Raw genomic sequence first — 19,411 nt, 5'->3', positions numbered from 1 at the left:
GATGTTATCTGAGATCAAAATTCAGCGAAAAACACTGAATGGATGAATCTTTCAACCGAATGGATCAGAAATTTCGCTCGAAAAGGGTCCTAAAACCAATAAGTTGCTGGAAAATGCAGAAAATGGGTTGAAAGTGTAAAACTGTGCTGAAAATGCTGGAAAAACACCAAATAATGAGAAAGAATAAATAGAGCTTGTTCTCAAGCTCAACTTCCCTCTACAACTCAAAGTTGGAGGTAGACTCCGGTTCTTCATGTGACAATCTGCAATCTTATTTCTGTCAGTAATTCTGAAAAAGTGGTAGTTCGATAAGTTATTTGCAGTAGGATTTTGGTTGTAAGTACACACTAGTGTTTTTTTTAGGGTTTTGAATATTGAATTATGCTTACTGATGATTTTCTTACATGATATACAAAACATTCTTGAAATTGGATGAAAAAAGAATAACTTGAACTAATACAGTTTGTGAAAGCGAAGAGGATGGGGATTGAGTGGGGAGGGAAGTTATAAAGTTCAAGATCTTGAAATTTTAGTTATCCATTTAGGGCCCGTTTGGATACCTCATGCATTTGTATTTTTGATTTGGATTTGGGTTTTGGTTACAAAACACATCAATCATCTTCATGATCATGTTTTAAGAGAGAAAGAAAGAGAGAGAGGGAGGGAGGGATGTCTCGCTGCGGCCGGAGCAACGCCGAGGAGCAGCGATGGTGAAGGAAGTTGCCACAAATATTGATTTCCAAATAATGTCTCGCAGAACAGATTTGAAAATTGGAATTTTTTGCACTGTTGTAGCTGATTTGGAAATCTAAGGATCTGATCTAGTTCAAACTATCAACTAAATCGAAATCTAAATCTTGTTGGTATCCAAACGTGGCCTAAAAGAATTTGATTTGATTGTAACGACTAATTACACTACATTGGGTTGAAATTTGATGTAGATCGTTGAGGATCTAATCGAGAGATGTTATCTGAGATCAAAATTCAGCTAAGAACACTGAATGGATGAATCTTTCAAATAAAAAAAACACTGAATGGATGAGAAATTTCCCTCGAAGAGGGTCCTAAAACCAATAAGCTGCTGGAAAATGCAGAAAATGGGTTGAAAGTGCAAAACTGTGCTGAAAATGCTGGAAAAACACAAAATAATGAGAAAGAATAAATAGAGCTAACAAGCTCAACTTCCCTCTACAACTCAAAGTTGTAGGTAGACTCCGGTTCATCTTGTGACAATCTGCGATCTTATTTATGTCGGTAATTCTAAAAAAGTAGTAGTTCGTAAGTTATTTGCAGTAGGATTTTGGTTGTAAGTACACACTAGTGTTTTTTCTAGGGTTTTGAATATTGAATTATGCTTACTGATGATTTTCTTACATGATATACAAAACATTCTTGAAATTGGATGAAAAAAGAGTAACTAGAACTAATACAGTTTGTGTAAGCGAAGAGGATGGGGATTGAGTGGGGAGGGAAGTTATAAAGTTCAAGATCTTGAAATTTTAGTTATGCATTTAGGGCCCGTTTGGATACCTCATGCATTTGTATTTTTGATTTGGATTTGAGTTTTGGTTACAAAACACATCAATCATCTTCATGATCATGTTTGAAGAGAGAGAGAAAGAGAGGGAGGGAGGGAGGGATGTCTCGCTGCGGCCGGAGCAACGCCAAGGAGCAGCGATGGTGAAGGAAGTTGCCACAAATATTGATTTCCAAATAATGTCTCGCAGAACAGATTTGAAAATCGGAATTTTTTGCACTGTTGTAGCTGATTTGGAAATCTAAGGATCTGATCCAGTTCAAAATATCAACTAAATCGAAATCTAAATCTTGTTGGTATCCAAACGTGGCCTAAAAGAATTTGATTTGATTGTAACGACTAATTACACTACATTTGGTTGAAATTTGATGTAGATATTTGAGGATCTAATCAGGAGATGTTATCTGTGGTCAAAATTCAGCTAAGAACACTGAGTGGATGAATCTTTCAACTGAATGGATGAGAAATTTCGCTCGAAAAGGGTCCTAAAACCAATAAGGTGCTGGAAAATGCAGAAAATGGGTTGAAAGTGCAAACCTGTGCTGAAAATGCTGGAAAAACACCAAATAATGAGAAAGAATAAATAGAGATTGTTCTCAAGCTCAACTTCCCTCTACAACTCAAAGTTGTAGGGAGACTCCGGTTCTTCATGTGACAATCTCCGATCTTATTTCTGTCGGTAATTCTAAAAAAGCGGTAGTTCGATAAGTTATTTCCATTAGGATTTTGGTTGTAAGTACACACTAGTGATTTTTCTAGGGTTTTGAATATTGAATTATGCTTACTGATGATTTTCTTACATGATATACAAAACATTCTTGAAATTGGATGAAAAAAGAGTAACTAGAACTAATACAGTTTGTGTAAGCGAAGAGGATGGGGATTGAGTGGGGAGGGAAGTTATAAAGTTCAAGATCTTGAAATTTTAGTTATGCATTTAGGGCCCGTTTGGATACCTCATGCATTTGTATTTTTGATTTGGATTTGAGTTTTGGTTACAAAACACATCAATCATCTTCATGATCATGTTTGAAGAGAGAGAGAAAGAGAGGGAGCGAGGGAGGGATGTCTCGCTGCGGCCGGAGCAACGCCGAGGAGCAGCGATGGTGAAGGAAGTTGCCACAAATATTGATTTCCAAATAATGTCTCACAGAACAGATTTGAAAATCGGAATTTTTTGCACTGTTGTAGCTGATTTGGAAATCTAAGGATCTGATCCAGTTCAAAATATCAACTAAATCGAAATCTAAATCTTGTTGGTACCCAAACGTGGCCTAAAAGAATTTGATTTGATTGTAACGACTAATTACACTACATTTGGTTGAAATTTGATGTAGATCTTTGAGGATCTAATCACGAGATGTTATTTCTGATCAAAATTCAGCTAAGAACACTGAGTGGATGAATCTTTCAACTGAATGGATGAGAAATTTCGCTCGAAAAGGGTCCTAAAACCAATAAGGTGCTGGAAAATGCAGAAAATGGGTTGAAAGTGCAAAACTGTGCTGAAAATGCTGGAAAAACACCAAATAATGAGAAAGAATAAATAGAGATTGTTCTCAAGCTCAACTTCCCTCTACAACTCAAAGTTGTAGGTAGACTCCGGTTCTTCATGTGAGAATATGCGATCTTATTTCTGTCGGTAATTATAAAAAAGTGGTAGTTCGATAAGTTATTTGCACTAGGATATTGGTTGTAAGTACACACTAGTGTTTTTTCTAGGGTTTTGAATATTGAATTATGCTTACTGATGATTTTCTTACATGATATACAAAACATTCTTGAAATTGGATGAAAACAGAATAACTAGAACTAATACAGGTTGTGTAAGCGAAGAGCATGGGGATTGAGTGGGGAGGGAAGTTATAAAGTTCAAGATCTTGATATTTTAGTTATCCATTTAGGGCCCGTTTGGATACCTGATGCATTTGTATTTTTGATTTGGATTTGAGTTTTGGTTACAAAACACATCAATCATCTTCATGAGCATGTTTTAAGTGAGAGAGAGAGAAAGAGAGGGAGGGAAGGATGTCTCGCTGCGGCCAGAGCAACACCGAGGAGCAGGGATGGTGAAGGAAGTTGCCACAAATATTGATTTCCAAATAATGTCTTGCAGAAGAGATTTGAAAATCAGAATTTTTTGCACTGTTTTAGCTGATTTGGAAATCTAAGGATCTGATCCGATTCAAAATATCAACTAATTCGAAATCTAAATCTTGTTGGTATCCAAACGTGGCGTAAAAGAATTTGATTTCATTGTAACGACTAATTACACTACATTGGGTTGAAATTTGATGTAGATCTTTGAGGATCTAATCAAGAGATGTTATCTGAGATCAAAATTCAGCTAAGAACACTGAATGGATGAATCTTTCAAATAAAAAAAACACCGAATGGATGAGAAATTTTGCTCGAAGAGGGTCCTAAAACCAATAAGCTGCTGGAAAATGCAGAAAATGGGTTGAAAGTGCAAAACTGTGCTGAAAATGCTGGAAAAACACCAAATAATGAGAAAGAAGAAATAGAGCTTGTTCTCAAGCTCAACTTCCCTCTACAACTCAAAGTTGTAGGTAGACTCCGTTTCTTCATGTGACAATCTGCGATCTTATTTCTGTCGGTAATTCTAAAAAAGTGGTAGTTCGATAAGTTATTTGTAGTAGGATTTTGGTTGTAAGTACACACTAGTGTTTTTTCTAGGGTTTTGAATATTGAATTATGGTTACTGATGATATTCTTTCATGATATACAAAACATTCTTGAAATTGGATGAAAAAAGAGTAACTAGAACTAATACAGTTTGTGTAAGCGAAGAGGATGGGGATTGAGTGGGGAGGGAAGTTATAAAGTTCAAGATCTTGAAATTTTAGTTATGCATTTAGGGCCCGTTTGGATACCTCATGCATTTGTATTTTTGATTTGGATTTGAGTTTTGGTTACAAAACACATCAATCATCTTCATGATCATGTTTGAAGAGAGAGAGAAAGAGAGGGAGGGAGGGAGGGATGTCTCGCTGCGGCCGGAGCAACGCCGAGGAGCAGCGATGGTGAAGGAAGTTGCCACAAAAATTGATTTCCAAATAATGTCTCACAGAACAGATTTGAAAATCGGAATTTTTTGCACTGTTGTAGCTGATTTGGAAATCTAAGGATCTGATCCAGTTCAAAATATCAACTAAATCGAAATCTAAATCTTGTTGGTATCCAAACGTGGCCTAAAAGAATTTGATTTGATTGTAACGACAAATTACACTACATTTGGTTGAAATTTGATGTAGATCTTTGAGGATCTAATCAGGAGATGTTATCTGTGATCAAAATTCAGCTAAGAACACTGAGTGGATGAATCTTTCAACTGAATGGATGAGAAATTTCGCTCGAAAAGGGTCCTAAAACCAATAAGGTGCTGGAAAATGCAGAAAATGGGTTGAAAGTGCAAAACTGTGCTGAAAATGTTGGAAAAACACCAAATAATGAGAAAGAATAAATAGAGATTGTTCTCAAGCTCAACTTCCCTCTACAACTCAAAGTTGTAGGTAGACTCCGGTTCTTCATGTGACAATCTGCGATCTTATTTCTGTCGGTAATTCTAAAAAAGTGGTAGTTCGATAAGTTATTTGCACTAGGATTTTGGTTGTAAGTACACACTAGTGTTTTTTCTAGGGTTTTGAATATTGAATTATGCTTACTGTTGATTTTATTACATGATATATAAAACATTCTTGAAATTGGATGAAAAAAGAATTACTAGAACTAATACAGTTTGTGTAAGCGAAGAGGATGGGGATTGAGTGGGGGGGGGGAAGTTATAAAGTTCAAGATCTTGAAATTTTAGTTATCCATTTAGAGCCCGTTTGGATACCTGATGCATTTGTATTTTTGATTTGGATTTGAGTTTTGGTTACAAAACACATCAATCATCTTCATGACCATGTTTTAAGAGAGAGAGAAAGAGAGAGAGGGAGGGAGGGATGTCTCGCTGCGGCCGGAGCAACGCCGAGGAGCAGCGATGGTGAAGGAAGTTGCCACAAATATTGATTTCCAAATAATGTCTCGCAGAAGAGATTTGAAAATCGGAATTTTTTGCACTGTTGTAGCTGATTTGGAAATCTAAGGATCTGATCCTGTTCAAAATATCAAATAAATCGAAATCTAAATCTTGTTGGTATCCAAACGTGGCCTAAAAGAATTTGATTTGATTGTAACGACTAATTACACTACATTGGGCTGAAATTTGATGTAGATCTTTGATGATCTAATCAAGAGATGTTATCTGGGATCAAAATTCAGCTAAGAACACTGAATGGATGAATCTTTCAAATAAAAAAAACACTGAATGGATGAGAAATTTCGCTCGAAAAGGGTCCTAAAACCAATAAGCTGCTGGAAAACCTTGTATATATGTTTCCGTGTTTCCGTGTGTTTCCTTGATTTACCTATTTAAATCCTAATCATATCCATATGTTTCCGTGTGTTTCCTTGATTTTACAGGATTTCCACCGAAATTTCCACCCGAAACCTAAACGTTTTAATTTCCGTGGCGACTGAAACCAAAATCGAAATTTAAAACCTTGTATTTATGTTTTTATATGTATATGTGGACACATGTGATGGATAGTGAAGTTGAACCTTTGCTTCAGAGGTGTGATGCCCTCAAGTTTGTGGCATTGAGCGCAGGTGTTCACACTTCATGTTACCTATGATTCTATGAAAAAGAAAAAGTTTAGTGGATATTGGAATTTTTACACATGCCTTGGTACTAAATGCAAATGACCAATGTTAACTTTATTGTGTGTTGTCTCTTATTTATTTTTTGTCTCTCTACCCGTAGCTTTTACACTCGATGCACAGCTAACAAATGTTGTAATGGGACTTCATTTTATTTTTGGGCAAGGAAAGCCTTTGCATACCAATGTATGGACTGACATTTGAGTAATGAAATATAAAACCTAACTTCATTGTGTGTTGTGTCTTATTTATATTTTGTCTCTCCACCCGTGGCAGCAACATTTATATCTAGATGCCTTGCTAACAGTATTGTTCAGAATTCAGAGTCACATATCCCATATATGTGATCCATGCCTATACAAAAGGAAGCAAAAAAATGCTGTAATGGGAATTCATTTTATTTTGGGCATGGCAAACCTTTGCATACCAATGTGTGTGCCATATTGCCTCTAGCTCAATGGTCAAGACTTTGTTCTTCAACCTTGCGGTCGGAGGTTCAATCCCAGCTTACCTATTAAAAAAAAAAAGAGTAAGAGATATAAAAACTTGTAACTTCCCTAGTTATTAGGTGTGTATTTTCCCTTATCCATGTGTAATCGAGGTTGTGCTTTTGGTCTCCAAACTATACCAACCATTAGTTATCGAGTCTATTATCTCCCTTATTTATTTTGTTGCATTATTTTTTATTGCTTAAAATGAGAGTGCAGGTGATGTAGAGCTGACAAATATGCAGTTGAAGCCAGAGGCACTCAATGCCTTAAAGTTGCCTGTGAAAGTTAAGGCAGGATTTCTGGGATCTGTGAAGATCAAGGTTTGTGATTATTTCTCCAGTTGGATTTAGTTAAAAATATGTATCTATTTGGAGGTTTTGGTGATTCATTGTGATGGTATTATGAAGATCACTTTTTGAAGTAGTCTATTGTTATTATTCTATGATGAGTTTTGGGATTTGTTTTCTCACTGTTTCTCTTCTCAGGTTCCATGGAGCAGGCTAGGTCAAGAACCTGTTTTAGTGTACCTAGATCGGATATTTGTATTAGTCGAGCCTGCAACCAAGGTTGAAGGATGCAGTGAGGATACTGTCCAAGAAGCTAAGAAGATTAGAGTGCGGGTAAGACATTTGAATGCTGTTAATAGGGTGAAATCTCGTGCTAATATCCAATTTTATAGATTAATAATTGTTGGAATGCTTATTCTTATATTAGGAAATGGAAATGAAGCTGCTGGAGAGTAGGCATGAACTGAAATCTGAAATGGTGCGGTTTCACAGTTACTTTGATCTTGAACATATTTGGGTTATATTACAAAAGTTATAAGAATGGGCTTCATATGCGAATACTTGGTTGCAGATTGCATGAACTTCTGTCTCTCTCTCTCTCTCTCATTTTAATTTCTCTTTGCTTCAGCTACTTTTTTTGAATGGCTCTTTGCTTTGGCTTCTTATTTTGGAAATGAATATTTGGTTCATCATGTCAATCTTTCATTAAGTTATGCTGTTGCTGACTTCGTGTGTTTACTCTGCATGGATTTGAGTTCATTTAATCATTTTTTTCCGTTTCTATGCTACAAGTATGATGTAACATTTATTTCATGATTTTGGTTTTTTTCTATTTCCCTTGGTAGGTTCTGGTAAATTCAGGTTCTAATTTCTTGCTCAAATAATTATAGCTGTTTCAGAACTATCACAAAATAACATTACTAAATGCATGACACACTCTCTCTCTCTCTCTCTCTCTCTCTCTCTCCACTCCACGCACACCCCTTTACTAATTGATCTTTGCACTTCACATATTGAGTTCATGACTGTTTGCTTGAAACATTTTCTCGAATCAAATGACAATCTACTAAAATATGTTTAGTCCTCATGAAATACCAAATTGCTTTTTCTGAGTAGTTTCTTGATTGGCACAGTACATCTTCATGGGCTCATCTACCTTATAATCCATCTCAAGCATACGAGTTTTTAGCCACATTAACTCGCAAGTAGTACGAGTCATTGCCATATACTCTGCCCCTGCCTCTGCATTGGACCTGGCAGCCACACCCTCACCTGAGTTGTTGCTGAGCTTAAAAATTATGACTTTACCTCGAGCACCTTTATGTTATAAGATAAGAGAAACTATTTGCTAATGGGGAACCCCTGATGAGTGCATGAATTGATTTACTATACTTACTCTCAGTCATTGGTTCCGTTCCAGTCATCGATTGGAATGTTCTAATGTTATGCCGATTTGGTTGTTCCGTTTCGTAAAAGATGCTACAAAATTTATAAAAATGAAAATATTTCGACCTAAACATGTGCATAACCACAACATAATGATCAAGCACAAAAAGTTGAGCAAAAACGGTCATCTTCAACCTGCATTTAGGGTATTCAGAAACAAAACAAACCCTAAATCTAATTAAAAGAGGGGGTTTTTGATGAATTTTAACCCTGCCATTCGATTTGGAGGGGTTCTCAAAGTCCCCTCAACAATCATGAAAAATGTCAGAAAGGTCAAAAAATAGTTCACCACGTTTATTGGTTGTTTGTGATGGATCATGATGTGCCGTCCCACCTTACTCTGGGGTTGACAACCTCAGTCGCATTTGTGCCACCTATTCAAATCGTATGCGCCTCCAGCGTGGCGATACACCTCTAGCTGCATACTACAGTTGTTTGTTTCTCTTTGTTAGCAACTGGATGTATTCATGCCTCTCACAATTGATCTGACTGTTCTAGCCCGACAATGAGAGTAGCTCCGCATTGTTCACTTGACACTCTGGGCCCCGACTTCCTACCTCTCAGACAGGAGATCCTTGGCTTTGGGTACATTCCCTCCCTCACGGAAGTTTATTCTCATGCCCAACATTATCTCCTGGGTGATTCATCTCATGCCGTTGCTGTTGATGGCTCTGCGCTTGCTGCATATGATAGCGATGATCGTTCTGGCCGCGACGGAGGGACCTTTTGGCGGTGGTAGGAGTTATAGAGGCTGTGGCGGTGGTGGCGGCTGAGATTTAGTGATGGCCGTGGTACTGCTCCGACTGTCGGGTGCAAGGCCATCATGCGGGTACGTGCTGTGCTCTACATCCAGAGGTCCGCCCTCACCGTTGGCTCATATTACAGCCGCCGGTCCTTCTGATGCATCCACGATCGCCAGTCCGGCACTTTCCTCCTCTCCTGAGCTGTCTATGAGGAGTTTCAGCGCTTGAGTTTGAGCAGTCGCCCTCCCACTGTGGGTTTTGCAGTTTGCACAGCCAAATAGTTCGCCTGCCTCCCAACTTACCAGCTCCAGGTCCTGGATTATTGATTCCAGGGCCTCGAACCACATGACGGGTAATCCTTCTCACCTTAGTTCGTTTCGGCCCCTTCATTCTATTTCTCACTCTTTTACTCTTGCTGATGGGATCACTAATCTCATCTCTGGTGTTGGTATTATTTTCCCCAATCTTGGCCTTATCATCTAATCTTTGTGTTCTTAAATCCCCGTTTAGTTTACTTTCTGTTAGCAAACTTACCAAAAGTCTTAACTGCTCTGTCTCATTTTATCTCTCTTATTGTGTCTTTCAAGATCTCTTGACTGGGAAGACGATTGACTCGAGATGTGAGGCTGACGGGTTTTATCGTTTGGATTGTGATCCCCCACACGCCATTTTGCATAGCTCCATTGATGCCTACAAATGGCACTGTTGCCTTGGCCATCCCTCTTTTCAACGACTTCAGCAGACGTACATTGTTTCTGGTCCATTACAGTCATTTCAGTGCGATTCCTGTGAACCTGGAAAACACCGTCTTGTGTCCTTTCCATCCAGAGTAGTTAGTCGGGTCTCGAGTCCTTTTGAGTTGGTCCATTCTGATGTATGGGGTCCCTTGAAGACTATGTATCTTTTTGGATATAGATATTTTATCATTTTGTAGACGACTTCTCTCGTATGACATGGATATTTTTAAGACCATTTAAAAAAAAGAAGATATTTTTACGTAAAGACTTCTCTGAGGTTTTTCATGCTTTTCACATTTTTCATGCTGATGTCACTAATCAATGTAATTGCACACTGAAATGTTTGCGCATCGATAATGCTAAGGAATATTTTTCTACCTCTACTGGGTTCCAAGATTTTCTATCTACTCATGTCATAGTACATCAGTCCTCTTGTGCTTACACCTCTAAACAAAATGGTGTTGCTGAGAGGAAATTGAGGTATTTACTTGATGTGGCCCGCGCTCTCCTCTTTCGAGTGCGGGTCCATAAAGCCTCTTGGAGTGATGCCATCCTTACCTCATGCTTTTTGGCTAACCGTCTTCCCTCCTTGGTTCTAGGTGGTAAATTCCCCTTCACCATCTTACATCCTCAGCGAGATCCATTTCCTCTCACTCCCCGCGTCTTTTGTTGTGTTTGCTTTGTTCACAATCTCAGTGCCAGTCTCGATAAATTGGATCCTAGGGCAGAGCGCTGTGTATTCCTGGGTTATCGCTGTTTTAGTCCCCGGCTACACAGATTATTCGTTTCCGCTGACGTCACCTTTTTTTAAAGTCCGAGTCCTCCTTTACTATTTGTCATGAGAGTAGTGTCGAACTCTCGATTCGAAGATCCCTCTTCCCCTTCCCGTCTTTCTGGACCCGGTTATGCCCCCTTCTCCACCATTGCAGGCAGTGTCCTCTTCTCCACCCTTGCAGATACTAGTGACTCCTCCTCCCACTGCTATGAAGACCTATCAGATGCGTCCGAGACACGCTGCTCATCTACCTTCTTTGGTGTCGTCTTCTCAGCCGGAGATACCGGCCTCTACCACTTAGGTACCTCCTGCTCCTGATGTTGCTTCAGATTCTCCTATTGCTTCACATACTCGTTCTCGCTCTACTGCCCATTCTATTCCTAACTTTGTTTCCTATGATAATCTCATTCCTGTCTTTCGAAGCTTTGTGTCTTCTTTATCTTCTGTTTCTTTGCTGCAGTCTGTGGCCGAGGCCTTTGTTCACCCCGAATGGTGCACTGCTATGGACCTTGAGATGGGTGCCCTTAAGACCAATCAGACTTGGGATTTGGTCTCTCTTCCTTTGGGTGCTCTCCTTGTGGGATGTCGATGGGTTTTCTCCATCAAATACTTGCCAGATGGGACAGTTGAGCGCCTCAAGGACCGATTAGTTGCGAAGGGTATACGCTTCGACTACACTGAGACTTTCTCTCCCGCCGCCAAGATTTCCTTTGTTCGCGTGTTGATTTCCTTGGCAGTTAACCATGGTTGGCCTCTATATTAGCTTGATATGAAGAACGCCTTTCGTCATAGCGACCTTACTGAGGAGACATGGAGTAACCTCCTGGGTATGTTGCTTAGGGGGAGATGTCCTTCTCAGTTGTCCTTTGCGGAAATCTCTCTATGGACTAAAACAATCTCCTCGAACATGGTTTGGGAGATTCAGTGATGCTGTGCGGTTTGGCAAGAAACTATGTGCCATTGATCACTCCGTCTTTAGCCATCAGTCTGGATGTATTCTTCTGATAGTATAAGTGGATGACATTATCATCACTGGAAATGACTCAGTTGGTATACAGAAGTTGAAGGCCCTCTTGCAGAAAGAGTTCTCCACCAATGTTCTAGGTCGCCTACAGTACTTTCTTGGGATTGAGGTAGCCTATTCCCGCAGAGGCCTCTCCCTCTCACAGAGGAAGTATGTATTGGATGTTTTAGATGAGACGGGTTCTCTTGGGGTGAAACCTACTGCTGTGCCCATGGACCCGAATGTGAAACTCCTTCCAGAGGAGAGAGACTTGTTAGATGACCTCTATTCTGCTCTCTTACATGGCTTCCAACAACACTCACTATATTTTATTGAATAGCAATTGATGATTACTACGGCAGTATCACCCATAAGTGGAAAATAGGTAAAAAGACTAATCTACCCTTACACTAGTGTTAGAAATGGAGTTAGGGTTAGAAGAGAGGAAGAAGAAGAGAAGTACACAAGATGGGAAGTCTCCATTAGGGAGCTCCTCATGTAAATGATGTATATATAGGCCCATCTAGGTCAACATGAGTACAAAGACTATAATACCCTCACTACTACAAGTAATACCTCTACTACCCTTACATACTCTTCAACAACTAGCTATAACTGTCATCTAATTGATATAAACCTCAACGCTTCTCTTTTAAATAGCAGCATAGCATATAATCCCTAGATCCTATTTTGCACAGTTTTTAACATCATTATCATGCCTGACACAGTTATACCTTTTGATATATAATCTATGCTTGATCCGTTGCTAGTTCTAGAGTGTACAGGTAAAATCAGTATGCAGTGATTCTATTCTAGTATATTTTATTATATGGTGTCTATATTATACTCATATTGTAAAAGTGTAGTTGTAGCTGATGACCAAATGTCCTTTTGTATTCTGTGCATCTTAATGTGACACTGACATAACTGATTATAATTATCACCTGATTATACCGTTAAGATGGGTCTTTATTATGAGGGGGCTTCTTTCGTCTCGAGAAATTTAGAAGTTGTTACTTGCTATGATCTGTTAGAATAAGCATTCACAAATTTCAATTGTTTTGTTTAGCATTTGACACTGTTCTGCAAGGGAAATGCCTCATTTATAAAGTTGTTGCCGCCTTACTGAAAATTATAGACCATCAATTTAATTAGGCCTTCCTTACTTATTCTCTGCCTTGTTACATGATCCCAGATCTTTTGTTGGGCATGATTTTAACCAGCTTTTTCAATTCGGTTGATTTGTTATTAATAGAACACATCATGGCTGGGATCTTTGATCAACACTATAATAGGGAACTTAAAGCTCTCTGTTACCAATATCCACATTCGATATGAGGATCTTGAGAGGTAAACAACTTTTTCTGTGCACTTATCATGATTTTTTAGATTTTTTTAGAGGCCTTATGAGTGTTATTCTGTAGCAATCCTGGTCATCCATTTGCAGCAGGCGTAACACTGGCAAAGCTTTCAGCAGCGACAGTTGATGAGAGTGGTAAAGAGACTTTTGTTACTGGGGGTGCACTTGAGCATATTCAGAAGGTACCTTTGTTGCCTCCTATCTTAATTTGTCCTTGAACGCCCCAAGTTTCATTCTATATGCACTTCCATTGGTGGATTTTTTTTTTTTTCATATTTTATAGACATAAGCACCTTCGACTTCCTTGTTGAATAAATCTCTAGATTAGCCTGATATGAAACTTTGTGGGCTATGTTGGTTATAGATGTGGGGACAGGTGCGAAACATCTGTTATTACTTGTTACTCCACAAATCTCCTGTATATATTAGCTTCTATTTGTTGTGCACTCTGCTTGTTATTTAATTGTCTGCTGGTTCGATCAACTCGTTGCAGTCTGTGGAACTGGAACGCCTGGCTCTTTATTTTGATTCTGACATTCGTCCATGGAGTATTGACAAACGATGGGAGGATTTGCTTCCTTCAGAATGGAGTCAAGTATGACACTATTCATTGCTCCCTTAATGTTCTCTCTTTCAATTGGTGCAAATCATGATCATTGGATTTTTATGTGCTTTCAGGTATTTGAAATTGAGAGTAAAGATGGTAAACCAGCTAATGTTCCTTCGGAACACGTTTACATTCTTCAACCAGTGACGGGGAGAGCTAAGTATGCAAAGCTGCGACCAGATGAGTCTAGAACTACGGGGCAACCTCTTCAGAAAGCGACAGTTGACCTAGATGATGTTACACTCTGCATATCGAAGGTTCATCTTTTTACTATACATTTAGCTTAATTTTGGGAACTGGAACTGGTCATGAACAAGTTCTTGATTTGTGGTGTAGGATGGATACAGGGACATTTTGAAGTTGGCAGATAACTTTGCTTCCTTTAATCAACGTCTAAAGTATGCTCACTATCGTCCAATCATCCCAGTCAAATCGAGCCCTAGCCTTTGGTGGAAATATGCATACAAAGCTGTTTCAGACCAGATGAAGAAGGCAAGGTACCAAACTCATTCCATTTAAGCTTCATTTTCTTTATTTTCTTTTCTATGGATGAGATCCTATGATGGGGATCATTTTAGAGCCCATATTCTAATTTTAAGTGTCCTTTACGTAATTTTTTAAGTCTCTTAAGTTATAGGAGGGGTACCATGGTCTTTTTCCTCCGGTATCACATGCTTTATGTAAGTTGTAGGTGCTTAAAATGGGGCCCACAACTGTATTACGAAAATCGTAAGTAGAAAGGGCACTTTGTCATTTGAAATCAATCACTTAAGCCGGTGGGTGACCTCAAGCGCCCACAGTGCAACTTAAAAGAAGTCCTAATTGTCTATTTGTGTAGGAAAGGTCCAGGTAATGGGGTCCCAAGTCATTAGGAGTTTGGGTTGAATTAAGCTTTTTATTTCAAGAAGAAAAGTATTTTATTTGTAGTAGGATTGAATAGTGTCTATGTAATAGGAGTTTATTTCAATTAGGAGTTAGTAGTTTAAGCATAATAGGAGTCCTAGTTAGATTAGGAGTTATTCTGCAACGGGCAATTTTCGTATGACTTCCATAGGCTATAAATATGAAAGGCCTGCCGGCTCTGAAAACAGTTCAATATGAATGAAAATTGATATTTTTTTATATTGATTGGGTGTGATGCATATTATGAAGTGTGATGCCTCATATCCTACAGTGTGACGCGTAGGAGAACCCTGGTCTGAGGTGTGACTCCATGTTAAATTTCTATCCCTGTACTTTTGCTTTTTCTTTCCTTCTTACTTTCTCCATCTTTTCTTTGTTTCTTTTCTCTGACCTCTTCTCCCAAGCCTTGCAACCATTGATGCCTATCATCAAGCTTTACCACTACTTTCAACCTTTCTTCACAACCTTACCCTTAACCCTTCGGCCTAGACCTTAAGGCCAATCTACCTGAACATACCCTACACCCATCATTCCCGTCCTTAACTGCTATTACACATTCAGTAAAATCCCCACATGTCGTCAAAACCAACATGTACAGTCCATCGAACTGTCCAGACAGTTTAAAACATGTAACCAGTCAACCTATAACCTACCAATAACTTTACAACCCATCTTTATTTACTTTTAGTCACCCTACTGCGGATGTTTAGTTTACCCTGGAATTCTATTTATGACCTCCCATTTTGTCCTAAACTTAAACCAGTCCTCAAACTTCTATTCCAGTTAATTTACATCCCCTTTACAACCTATTTTACACATCACCAGGCCTTCATGTATGCATAACCATTCCATTGAATTCCACCATGCATATTTCTTCCCATTGATCCGGTTAATTCAAGTCTTGGATATTAGTTCTAGTTGGATGTCCTATGTCACTTGGTCAGGGGCGACCATAAGTATTGCAATCTTATTATCGACGGATGTAGTTGCATGAATGCTATTTCTCCTGCTACCGTTGATCGACTCCAACTTACTGCTCAGTCGCATCCAAGGTCATACAATATTGCGTGGTAAGATAATACCACCCTCCTGGTAACTAAACACCCTTTGGTTAATATTGCATGTGGTATTTATAACGTCTTCATTCTGTGTCACATTGTCTCGATGAACGCGACACATTTGTTCTTGAAGTGTCCTTGGACTACGACCAAGGTGTGTGTCACAGCGGGCAAGCAAATACCTATCGCTTTATGCATAAAGGAAAGCAAATCCTTCTGACTCCCATATCACCATAGTCTCTTAAGCAACATGTGAAGGTAATGCCTAACGCTCCAGCGCTTTATGCATAAAGGAAAGCATATCCTTCTGACTCCCATATCACCAGTCTCTTCAGCACCATGTGAAGGTAATGCCTAACACTCCAGCAACTGAGGCATTATGTTTGATCACCAAGCCAGACGATGAACTACCTTCCATGCAAGACGTGCAGCGTAATATCTGCGACTTCGTGCCTGAGCGGGCAGGGAATTAGAGCAACAAATGAGAGCATCCATCTCCATTCAAAGTTGATTCTGACATTATTTAGCTCGTACTTATTACACAAGGATAAAGAGAATGACTATCATCATTCATGATTGGTTTTGTTAGAAGTTAGGCTGGGGACATTATATGAGGATCAAGTGGGCAATAATCGTTATCCAGCATGCCTTGAAGAGGAAAATTGTTCAAAATAGCCAGCAGGAGCTTCAGATCATGCCAACCAAGTCACCGATTGTGGTTTTTGGGCCCCTGCCAAATTTTTACTACGTGTGGATGTGCGAGTAGAAGTCTATAAACCTAAGGAAGCATAATACCAAAGTATCTTTCCACTAAACTAAACTGACACATTACAAGGAATATATCAAAGGTCGACCTTGTGGTCACATTACTTCAAGCCATCACAATTGCTCAAAGCTTCTTGTGCATTGGAAATAATTACCTTGCTGAAAGGGTCAACCCAAGGTTTCCTGGAACACAGTTGGTGCGCGGTACGGGAATGGGTATAGGGTATGATGAGGGTAGGCTAAGTCGGTTCGCTATATGGGGTTGTGGGTCGGTTTGGAGCTCTAATCCGGGCCGCTTTGGTGATCTCTCTCTAGTTTAATGTTATGCCAAGAGATGCTAATGCATTATTAGGCCTTATCTTAAATATGACAATCAAGCATATCAACCGGTGGTTGCTGACAGTTTTTGGGAAAGGTAATAACATTTGACAGCTCGTTAAAAAAGAGATTAAAACTTGTAGTGCCAATATCAGTATTTGGGAAAGGCAATAACATTTGACAACTGTTTAAAAAAAAGGTTAAAAGTTGTAGTGCCAATATTAGTAGGCTTGTGGTCGGATTTGTTTAGAGTTTTTAAGTGGCCGCATGCCTTTCACGGTTTCCCTTTTCCCTCCTCTCTTGAGTCATTTACGAACCCCCCTCTCTCTGCAAAAGCAAGGAGCAGGGAGGGAGGTTTTACAATACTGTATATGGAACCATTAAAAAAAAAATACTGTACATGGATTGTATTTCTGTTGGCGATCTTCAGTGGAAGTTTCTGTCGGAACATCTGTTTCGGGTTAGTCTCTTTACCTCTTCTCAGTTTCTTCTTTTTTTTGGCTTCCAATGAGGTATGATTAGATTAAACCTGGGAAGGAGAGTTGTTTTTTTTTTTTGTTCTCTTTGCCCCGTCCGTCTCTCTACGCATCTCTCTCTTTCCTGCAGGTCGCCGGGACGCCATTTTTGGCGATCCATGTTTGGGGTCGGCGACCCCGAATCGCGGGATCGCGGGTCGAAGGGCGATCCTGTTAACATTGGGTCAACCATTTGTAAATTGTGGGAGGACCAAAGCCGACAAGCTCCTATATGTCATGCCAATCATTATATTCGATGGGGTCGATTTTTCTCAAGCAAGGATGGATAATGGGGACTATCGTAGGGCCCATATTCTGTTTTTCATGTGACCTTTAGGTGTTTTTTAAGTCCTTTTAAGTTATAGGAGGTGTATCATGGTCTTTTTCCACTAATATTACTTGGTTTCTTTAAGTTTTAGGTATTTAAAATGACCCACACAAGTATTACAGAAATATTAAACGATAGGGGTGGTCATTTGAAATTAATCATGCAAGTCATTATAAAAAAAGAAATTAATCATATAAGTTGACCATTAACCTCAAGGGCCTACGCTGCAAATTAAAAGAAGTTCGAGTAGTCTATTTGTGGTCGGAAGGGTCCATGTAACGAAAGTAATAAGTCATTAGGAGTTTGAGTAGAATTAGGAGTTTTATTTCAAAAAAGAAATGTAATTTATTTGTAGTAGGATTGAATAGAGTCTATGTAATAGGAGTTTATTTCAATTAGGAGTTAGTGACTTAAGTATAATAGGAGTCCCAATTAGACTGCGGGTTGTTTTGCAACAAAGAGTATGAGTCCTTTTTTTGTAAATTTTTGTATGGCTTGCATATCTTATAAATGTGAAAGGTCTTTGGCCCTGAAAACTCTGGATATGAGTGATAATTGATGTTTTTTATATTGATTACATGTGATCCATTTTATCCTATTGGCCCTGAAAGCTCTGGATATGAATTTTATGTTGATTACGTATTAGGAAGCACGGGTACTCTCTGGGAGCACACCGGGTACGCACCCAAACAACAAACAATTCAAAGCTGTTTGGGGCTCACATTGAGCTCAAAATTACATTTAGACCCTGGTCATTTGCGATTGAGAGCCCAAAACTGATTATTGGAGTCGAAATTATGTTAATTTTGAGTCCAATAATCTGTTTGGGGCTCACATTCAGCTGGGAGTTGGGACAATCCCAAATGATCAAGGCCTTTAATTTTAATAAATATGTAATAAAATATAAAAATATATTATATTCAGCGTACCCCCAACGTACCCGTTTCCTTTAAAAAAATAAAATAAAAAAATCACGTATCCACGTACGCGTATCGTGTCGTTCCTGTATCCTTGCTTCATAGATTACGTGTGATGCATTTCTGAAGTGTGATGCTTCATATCCTATGGTGTGATGCCTAGGAAAACCCTTCGGGCCAGTTTTCTATCCCTGTACTTTCCCTTTTTCCTTTTATTCTCTCTTTTCCCTCTTTTCTTTATTTCTTTTCTCTGATCTATTCTCCCAAGCTTTGCACCTATTGATCCTTGTCATCAAGCTTTACCACTGCCTTTAACTTGTCTTCACAACCTTATCCTTAGCCTTTCCGCCTAAACTCTACAGGATCAGTCCACTCGAACCATGGATTTAAATTTCATTATTGGCTTCGCTTTCGGTCACTCTCACCACGGTAATGGAAACATTTCGGTTTTAGTTTGACAGTTCGATGGAATCCTTGTGAAATTTCGGAAACATATAGAAACATATGCAAATGATAGAATTTTAAGATGATACTTCAGGAAATGCTAGAATAAATACAAAAGCATACCTTGAAACCATCACATAAACAAGACAACCATCCATAATGATTTAGTAACATCAAACACCTGATGACATGCCTGGTTTGATAATACAATACATACCACATTTCACATGTAATTCATATAAATATGTATATATTGTACTTGCACCACATTTCACATGCAATTCATGTAAATATATGGAACACACTGATAACGTATACACTGATGCACTTATGATTTTGATTTCGATATGCGTTTTTGGTTTGGTATCGTTTCGTTGGGGATGGAAATTGAAACATTTCTGTCTTTTGGTGTCGGTTTCTGTGGAAATTTAAGACCATGACCTGAATATACA

The 19,411-nt window shown here is 38.9% G+C and overlaps 1 protein-coding gene across 1 annotated transcript in view; it reads left to right on the top strand.

Annotated features, from left to right (window-relative positions):
- Positions 1-19,411, top strand: part of LOC143884917 (pleckstrin homology (PH) domain-containing protein) — a 113,423-nt gene that overhangs the window by 8,566 nt on the left and 85,446 nt on the right. Inside the window, exons 2-9 of the mRNA XM_077388775.1 lie at positions 6,970-7,073; positions 7,239-7,373; positions 7,468-7,518; positions 13,000-13,094; positions 13,169-13,286; positions 13,598-13,699; positions 13,783-13,968; positions 14,048-14,208. Of these exons, the coding sequence (XP_077244890.1) occupies positions 6,970-7,073; positions 7,239-7,373; positions 7,468-7,518; positions 13,000-13,094; positions 13,169-13,286; positions 13,598-13,699; positions 13,783-13,968; positions 14,048-14,208 (952 nt within the window). The remainder of the gene's footprint in view (positions 1-6,969; positions 7,074-7,238; positions 7,374-7,467; positions 7,519-12,999; positions 13,095-13,168; positions 13,287-13,597; positions 13,700-13,782; positions 13,969-14,047; positions 14,209-19,411) is intronic.

This window comes from Tasmannia lanceolata, unplaced genomic scaffold (genome assembly GCF_043159265.1).
Source record: "Tasmannia lanceolata isolate RefF3 unplaced genomic scaffold, GAP_Taslan_0.1 ptg000008l, whole genome shotgun sequence".
In the NCBI taxonomy this organism is placed as follows: domain Eukaryota; kingdom Viridiplantae; phylum Streptophyta; class Magnoliopsida; order Canellales; family Winteraceae; genus Tasmannia; species Tasmannia lanceolata.
This window is presented reverse-complemented; position numbering and strand designations above follow the sequence as displayed.